Genomic DNA, 9,217 nt, shown 5'->3' with positions numbered 1-9,217 from the left:
TACCTTAAGCATTGCACCCTTTCATGTATCTAGGATGTTTCAGATCATGTTGTGTTAGAGGTGCTTGAGGTCTGGATCAGAAATGTAACTCACAGTTGCGTAAGCACGATCCCAAATTGCATTTACATAAATGGTACTAGAAAAATCTGCAGCCTACTTTGGAAAAATCCCCCTTGTGCCACCTCAATAGTACTTTGTGAAGTTGCTATGTTGTTGTCATTGGTTGTTTTTTTTCATTATGAATCACTCATTGCAACTAATTTTTTTTTTTTTTTCTCAATCCAGACAGCTCTAATTACAAACACAGATTTTCAAGTCATGGTCTGTGCATTCAAGCTAGCTTGAGGAGATGTTCAAACTGCTGTTACATCTGCTTCTCCTGCAAAATCTATAGCAGCTTCTGTATGATTCTCAGCATGCCCTCAGAGAACTTGTCCCACGTGGTTGAATTCATTCTGGTTGGTTTTCCAGTGAAACAAGAAATCAAGCTTCTGCTCTTTTTTATGTTCTTCCTGGCTTATGTGCTGATAGTGACAGAAAATGCAGTGATTTTTGTGCTTGTCTGGACAAATCTCCAGCTTCACAAGCCAATGTATGTTCTCCTGGCCAATCTTTCCTTTCTGGAGATCTGGTACGTCTCTGTCATAGTGCCCAAAGTGCTTGTAGGTTTGGTGACAAAGAGACAAGGCATTTCCTTCACAGGCTGCATGGCTCAGCTATTCTTCTTCCTGGCATTGGCCTGCAGTGAGTGCACTCTCTTGGCTGTCATGGCCTACGATCGTTACGTGGCCATCTGCAACCCATTGCGTTACCCAGTCATCATGGATCGCAGGCTTTGCATCCATCTGGCTATTGGCTCCTGGGTGAGTGGCTTCCTGATTTCCACAGGGAAGGTTTACTTCATTTCACATCAGACCTACTGTGGGCCCAACATCATCAACCACTTCTTCTGTGATGTCTCCCCCTTACTGAAGTTAGCCTGCACAAACATGTCACTAGCTGAGCTTATGGATTTCTTGCTGGCCCTGCTCATTCTTCTTGTACCACTGATTTTGATCATGGCCTCCTATGTGTGCATCATTTCTGCTGTCTTGGACATCCCCTCAGTCCAGGGGCGTCACAAGGCCTTCTCTACCTGTGCCTCTCACCTTTTAGTAGTCATGGTGTTCTATACAGCATCACTGTTTATCTATGCCAGACCCCAGTCTATTGATTCCTTCAGTTCCTACAAGCTGGTTTCTGTGGTATACACTGTCCTAACACCCCTCATCAACCCAGTCATCTATTGCTTAAGGAACCAGGAATTCAAAATTGCGCTTAGGAAAACAATATACTGGAGAGACATGTTGTCCTAGAAATGTATTTAGCTCTCCTTCTACTGTGTAAAAGTGATTTCTACAGGTCATAATAAATTTACTAGTGTTCATCTCTAAGACTTGGGTGATCCTGAAGAAAGAGAGGATAGAGTTCAGAGGAATGCGCACCACCTCCTATGAGAAAAGCAAGTTGTCAGGGGGACAGAACCTAACAACAGGGCAAAATGAAATTGAGGACAACTGTGGGTCTCAGAACCTGCTCCAATTTCTCTGCTCCCTAGCTCCATACGAGCCTTAATCAGTCTCAGAACCCTATGCAGAGCTAAGGTCCCCAAGCTGGCAATAACTTTTTCTCTCTGTTGCCACTAAAGATACTCTATTTAGTAATACTAATTCCGAGAAGTCCTTAGGATAACCTACACCTATATCACAGAATCTAGAATAGAATCATAGAATAATATAGATTAGATGGTACCTTAAGAGGTCTATAGGCCAACCTCCTGCTCAAAGCAAGCCCAATTAGATCAATAATTTGTTCGAGTGAGTTTGCATACCTCCAAAGATGTAAATCCTACCACTTAGCTACGTCCCTTATTCCAGTGTTTGATCACTCTCAGAATAACAAAAAGGCTGAGGTTGGAAGTGACATCTGGAGATCACCTAGTCCAACGCCCCTGCGTGAATAAAGATCAACTAATGCAGGTCACTCGGGGTCACGTATAGTCAAATTTTTAATATCTCTACAGTGGGAGATTCCACAACCTCTCTCAGAAACCCACTCCAGTGTACAACAGCCCTCAGAGTAAAACAAGATTTTCCTTATGTTTAAAAAGAATGTCCTGTATTTCATTTTTTCCCATCACCTCTTGTCTTGTTGCTGGGTACCACTTAGAAACATCTGGCTCCATCTTCTTTCCTACTCTTATCAGGTATTTATACATACTGATAAGACTACCCCCTGAGCCAGATCTCTAGTATCTCCTCATATGGAAGATACCCTAATTGCTTGATCATCTTAGTGGCTGAGGAAACTGGGATTGTTTAGTTTGGAGAAAAGGAGGCTGAGAGGAGACCTCATCACTCTCTACAACTACCCGAAGGGAGGTTGTAGAGACCGGGGGGTTGGTCTCTTCTCTGAAGTAACAAGTGATAGGACAAGAGGAAACAGCCTCAAGTTGCACCAGGGTAGGTTTAAATTGGATATTAAAAACAATTCTTCACCGAAAGGGTTGTCAAGCATTGGCACAGGCTGCCCAGGGAAGTAGTTGAGTCGCCATCCCTGGAGGTATTTAAAAGACCTGTAGATGTGGTGTTTAGGGACATGGTTTAGTGGTAACTTGGCAGCGTTAGGTTTACAGTTGAGCTTAATGATCTTAAAGGTCTTTTCCAATCCAAACGATTCTGTCATTCTATGATTCCATTGCACAGGATTTTGATTTAGTGTGGTACAGCAATGTTCTTAAATGACAATACAGGTATAAATTACACATAGCAGAGAGTAGCAATTGGGATACCCAGTTGAATCACAACACAAACATGAATTTTATTAACATTCTTTATAATATACTCACTGTCACAATGCTGGTCATGCCCAGTCAACAGGAGGAAACACATGGGTTGAAACCAGCTCAAGCTCATTGCTCTTTTGAAAGTTCTTTTTGCTTGCTGTTCAGTTTTAATACGCTATGTTGAGCTGACCCATGTAATCTCATCCCTGGCTAAGTTAGGAATACATATGCACTCTTTGATTATCTCAGAGACAAACAGTTACACAGCTGGTTTATCTACTCAACTGATACAGCTGGCTAATCTGATATAGCCATTTACCTAGAAATAAGGCTACCCTGTGGTCTCCTTTGTGTTAAGTTCAACTTGCTTTGCAGCAGCTGTGGTTAGTAACTTCCAACATTATCTGAGCTTCATGCGCACAAATCCCTTCCCCATGTCCTCAGACCCTTCTACCATTGCAGAGGTTCATTGGCTGGTCACAACCAAGTGCAAGACTTTGCATTTCCCCTTGCTGAACTTCATAAGATACCCGTCTATCTATTTCTCTAGCCTGTCAAGGTCCCTCTGAGCACAACCATCTAGTTTATCAAACACCTTTCACAGTTTTTTATCATATGCAAACCTTTTGACAGTGCACTCTGTTCCATCATCCAGGTCATTAATGAATATATTAAAAAATACTCACTCCAGTATTGACCCCTGGGCACACCACTAATGATTAGCCTCCATCTGGAATTTGTGTCACTGATTACAATCTTTTAAGTCTGGCAGTTCAGCCAGTTTTCGATCCACTTCACTGTCCACTTATGTAACCCACACCCATAAACTTATCTAAGAGGATATTATGAGGGATAGTGTCAAAAGCTTTGCTAAAGTCAAGGTAAAAAACATGCACTGCTCTCCCCTTATTCACTGAGCTAGTAATTTCATTGTAGAAGTCCATTGGATTGGTCAAGCATGATTCCCCTTTCATACATCCATGCTGACTACTATCAACCACTTTTTTTACCTTTTTATGGGTGGAAATGGTTTCCAGAAGGGTTTGTCCAATCACTTTCCCAGGGATTGAGGGGAAGGCTCACTGATCTGTAGTTACCCAGATCTTCCTTCTTGCCCTTCTTGAAAGCAAGAGTGACATTTGCATTCTTCCTGTTCTTAGGAACCTCCCCAGATCACAATGACCTTTCAAGGACAATTAAGAGTGACCTTGCAATGACACTGCCTGACTCCTTCAGCGCTTATGGGTACATGCCATCAGATCCCATGGAATTCTGCAGGTATAGTTTGTTTAAATTTTCCCTAACCTGATCTTCCTCCACTGAGGGTAAGTCTTCCTTGCTCCAGACTTCCCATGGGTCTCAGTGTATTTGGATTCCTGAAGGCAAATCTTATCAATAAAAATCAAGGAAAAGAAGACATTAAGTACCTAACCTTTTCCATGTCCTTTGTAATCAGGTCCCTTGACCCGTTCAGCAGCAGGCCTTCATTTTTCCTGGTCTTCCTACTACTGCTGGCATACTTGCAGAAGCCCTTCTTCTTGTCTTTCTTGTGCATCTCCAGGTTCAGCTCCAGAATAATTTTTGTTAACCCAAACCCTGCATCATCAGACAGTGTCTCTACGTTACCCCCAGGATACCGGTATTAACACTGCTTCCTCTTCTATGCTTCCTTTCTGTGTTTAACTTCAGTAAGGAGCTCCTTGTTCACCCATGTGTGCCTCCTGCCACCTTTGCTTGACTTCCTGCATATGGGGATAGACTGCTCTGGAACTTGGAGGAGGTGGACCTTGAAAACCAAAACTCTCCAGGACCTCTCTTCTCTCCAGAATGATCTCCCAGTGGATTCTTCCAAGCAAGTCCCTGAACAGGCAAAATCTGCTCTCCTAAAGACAAGGACTGTGATCTTGTTCCCTTCTTTGCAGGCTTCTGAACTCCACCATCTCATGGCCACTTCAGACAAGGCTGCCCCTGACCATAACATCCCCAGCCACTTCATGTTTGCTTGTAAGTATGTGTCCCAGCAGACCACCTTGCCTCATCAGCTTTTCAAATATGTGTGTGAATGATTTAGCATCAATACATTTCAGAAACCTTCTGGATTCCTTGTGCCCTGCTGTGTTGCCATTCCAGCAGATACTGGAATTGTTTAGGTACTGTATGAAGACCAGGACCCACAAAAGTCAGACTTCTTCCAGCTTACTTATGAAGGCTACTTCATGTAAGTGATCTGTAGCAGACACCGACCACAATGTCTCCCATGCTGGTCTGTTCTCTAATCATAAACTAGTTTCAATCAGTGACACAGAACAGCAGCATCATAGAAAGGAAGAGCTTTCCTGACCTGAGCTCTAGACAGGTCTTTTGTAACTCACTGGTATTTAAAGTTCTTATTCAAAGATAACATCCTCCAGCAAACCTATAATTATTTTTAAAAATGTGTGTGTGGCAGTCTTCAGCCCTTAGCAGCAGTGGGGGAAAAGCGGTTAATAGCACTGACAAACAGTGACCTCCAAAGGAAGAAAAGAAGGAATAGAAGAAAATGAAGAAAAAGGCCTATAATAAAAGCATCAAAAACAGTGGTCATGGTTTAGGCCAAATCAGCTACTGGGGACCTGGGGGACCACAGATGGGACCAACAGATGCTCCCCTCTACCCCTCTTCAAAGAGAGACCAGACGAGGGAAAACGAGGCTTATGAGTTTAGAAGGAACTGAACTCCTTTAATGAAATATTAATAATAAAATAAAAGAAAATAATGAAATATATATAAAACCATATCAAGCTCCCAGGATGACAATCACAACACCGGCCGGCACTGGGGCAGTCCTAGGCTGGACTCAGTGACAGACAGGAACTGAATTCCGGATCTGCATTCAGGATCGGGATCAAAGGCAGACGAACAGAGTCCTCCTCAGAAATCAGCCATTGAAGAAGGAGAGGGCTGACCCTTTGATCCCTCAGCCTTTATACTGAGCATGAAGCAGATGGGATGGAATACCCTATTGGTCAGTTTTGGGTCACCTGTCCTGTCCACTCCTCCCTGCAGGTGGGACCCCACTGCACTTTTCCGCTTCTGACCCTCCAAATAACAAAGTTGGTTGCCCTTGGTTGTTATACCAATAAGTATAAGCAAGAGCTTCTCTGTACACTATTCCTTGACATCAACTACAAACATAGGTCTTATCACTCTGAGAGCGAACACTGTCTGCACAATATGTCATTCATTTCAGTAGTTAGAAGAGGCCCAGCTAAGAAGTAAAGTTACTGAACAAAATTGGTTCTGTTTTACCTCAAACCAGGACAACAGTATAAAGAGGTAAAGTGTTTCAGGTTCTCTTAAAAAAAAGTTAAAACACAAAACAATTCCATCTGGTCTTACAGATTCCATCTTCCTTTCGTACAGTTATGAATAAGAAAGACTTTTTCTGCGGAAGAACAAATTGTCTTGCATGATTCAGATGTAGGTCTGAATGCAATCACTTGATCCACAGGTTCCTTCATTTCTGAGGAAGGAAAATATGTAAAATGGATAAAAATCTTTTAAATTTCAACTTTAAACTCAATAGTCATTGAGCAAATTCTCCTAGAAGCTATTTACAAGTACATGAAGGACAGGCATATAAGTTGAAGGGATGGCATATACACTCGAAAAGTTCATACATGATACCAAATCAGAGAGAAAGGTCAATACTCAGGAGGACATGACAGCTATTCAAAAGACCCTTGAAAGCCTGGACAAATGAGCTGACAGGAACCTCATTAAATTCAACAGGGCAAATTCATGAAGTTCAGTAAAGCCAAATGTAAGCATTAAATTCACATAACCAGGCTGTGGGCCAGTGGGTAGAAAACAGTTTTGCAGTGATTCTTCCAGTATACTCTGCACTTATGAGACTTTATCTGCAGCACTATGTCCAGATTTGGGCTCTCCAGAACAAGAAAGTCATTGACATCCTGAAATGAGTCTCCTGGAGGGCCACAAGGATGGTTAGGCATCTGAAGTATGTGATGTATAAAGAGAGGCTGACAGCTGACAGCTGGATTTGTTCATCCTTGAAGAAGAGAAAGCAAAGGGTTGATCTTTTTCCTGTCTTCTACCTAATGGTACACAGAAGAATGAGAAGCATAAGAGACAAGCTGCAACATAGGAAACTGCTCACTCCCCCATTAGCAGGATCAGAAGAATCAGAAGTGAGAAAACTCATGGGCTGAGATAAATTACACACCACAGTCAAGTGAGAAAGTAGTGGACGGTGTTGAAAAGCACAGAGTTGAAGATGATGCGGAAAGGTGAGACTCAGACACAATAAAACAGGGATAAAGGGAGCTGAAGCTGTTCACTCCTATACCATCCCTAAAATGTCCCTTCAATTAAAAGACTACACACTCCTCAGCTCTCCCTCTTACCCGTACTTAGATATTTCCATTCCCTTCATTATCAGCATTTAAGCTGAGTTCCTTGCAAGAACAGTGAGGTAGCACATGAAAAGACACATATGAATACCACACTTTAACACACAAACTGGAGGGGGAGGGCAAACACAGCAGCCGTCATTCATCTTATCAACCTATGTGTCCAAAGTAGGAGTCAGGCATCACATCACATCACTTTCCCAGCATGAAATCCACCTGGTTTAATTTAGGACAGTAATAGAGTGGAAAAGGATGACAGCACTATCCGCCTGTCAGAAGAGTTAAATTAAGCATTTCCATGTCTGGATTCCTCTTTCCTAAGGCAGCCATCTAAAAACTGTCAGCTGATTTGCACTCCAAAGGGCATCTTTGATCCCATCAGTTTTGAAGTGTATGTAGGACACTAACTTTTATGAAAATACAATAAATCTCACCACACCTACGACGTAAGCATTTGCAGCACTGTCATGGTTTGGCCCCCAGCCGGGAGCAAAGAACCAAGCGGCCGCTCGTGCAACTCCCACAGCCGTGGGCAAAATTGGAAGAAAAAGGAAGAAACTCATGGACTGAGATAAAAGCAGTTTAACAGAACAGCAAAAGCAAGAGAAAACAATAACAATAACACCGGTAAAAGAATATACGAATGCAATTACAGTGCTGCCGCTCCCCGACCGGACCCGGACTGTCCCCTCCCCCGGCTAGCTCCCCGCTCCAAACCTGGGAATGGCTCACATGGCATGGAATACCTGTGTCCCCTGCCGGGTCCTTGGGGAAATTAACCCCATCCCTGCCGGAACCAGGACAAGTACTTACCTCTTACACTTAAATTGTTTGCCTGATCCTAGAAAGCTCCTTGCTGCTGGAAAACTTCATTAGCTTCATGTGGTAAACTTTTTGGAAAACAACGGACACATACTGAAGGTCAACATGAAGGAGGAAATCATGCGCTGACACTGAAACTACTGCTACTCCCCAACAGAGGTGGAATGTGTATTAATTAAAAGACTGACTTGGCAGAAATAGTAACAAAGTGTAGATAATAAGTTACAGCTGTGTTTAACCAATAATAGCGCGTGTGTGTAAGTCTAGAAACCGATGAGCACAAGCCACAGAGCTAGCCCACGTTGTAGTAATAAGTATATAATGGCTTAAGTATCTTAATAAAGTGGCTTCAGCATTGATCACATTGGTCTGTGTCTGAGTCAGTCCGCAAATGGCGCCCAACATGGGGCACAGCGCAATTTCTTATTGAAATTGTCTGCTTGCGATTTAAAGAAGAAGAAAAAGAAACCGGCTGAGAGACGAATTGTGGCCACAGAAAAAGAAGAGAAAAAGAAAAAGAAGAAGAGAAAAAAAAAAGGTGAGCCGCCGAATGCGTTTTGGGTCATGTGCTATCATGGGTAATAATTTAAGTCATAAAGAGCAAGCTATCTTGAAGCTTTTGCAACATTTCCTTTCTACGAGAGGACTTAAGTATGACCCTGATATTTTAAAGAAATTGCTTTTATGGGCAAAAGAAACGGGCATAGTGAAGGACGCCCAAGATATTTTCCAGATGGCAATATGGGATAGTCTTGGCCAAGAATTATGGAAAGAGATCACATCTGGGAGAAAGGATTTGTTTCCTCTAGCAATGTTATGGAAATTACTTAGAGATACAGTAGCAAGTATGCAAGCAGAGAAAAATGTGTCATTAGAAGCATGTGCAGCTTTTTCGGATACCGGGCAAGACCAGGACAGGGCAAGGGATGCACAGAAGGTAGTGTGCCGTAGAGTCTGCATGTTTGACGACACCCATCCGCCCCCCATGCCTATGCCCGCGCAGTCACCACCGCCTCAGGCTCCTCCTGTACAAGGAAAAGAGCTGCCTATGCAACTTCCTGATCCTTTGCCTGAACCATCGGCACCTCCGTTGGCGGGTTTTCCTGACGATACTCCAGAGGCATTTCCTCCGCCGCCTTCCTCTCTAGAACTTATGGAA

The 9,217-nt window shown here is 43.0% G+C and overlaps 1 protein-coding gene across 1 annotated transcript; it reads left to right on the top strand.

Annotated features, from left to right (window-relative positions):
• Positions 1-416: 416 nt before the first annotated feature.
• LOC104290414 (olfactory receptor 6-like) lies at positions 417-1,355 on the top strand. Its single transcript, XM_009889506.1, has one exon. The coding sequence runs from the start codon at positions 417-419 to the stop codon at positions 1,353-1,355; it is 939 nt and encodes a 312-aa protein (XP_009887808.1).
• Positions 1,356-9,217: the final 7,862 nt, after the last annotated feature.

Source organism: Charadrius vociferus, unplaced genomic scaffold (assembly GCF_000708025.1).
Source record: "Charadrius vociferus isolate BGI_N301 unplaced genomic scaffold, ASM70802v2 scaffold527, whole genome shotgun sequence".
Lineage (NCBI taxonomy): Eukaryota > Metazoa > Chordata > Aves > Charadriiformes > Charadriidae > Charadrius > Charadrius vociferus.
This window is presented reverse-complemented; position numbering and strand designations above follow the sequence as displayed.

Coding starts and splice junctions, on each gene's coding strand:
- LOC104290414 (XM_009889506.1), top strand. CDS start 417: ATGCCCTCAGAGAACTTGTCCCACGTGGTTGAATTCATTCTGGTTGGT.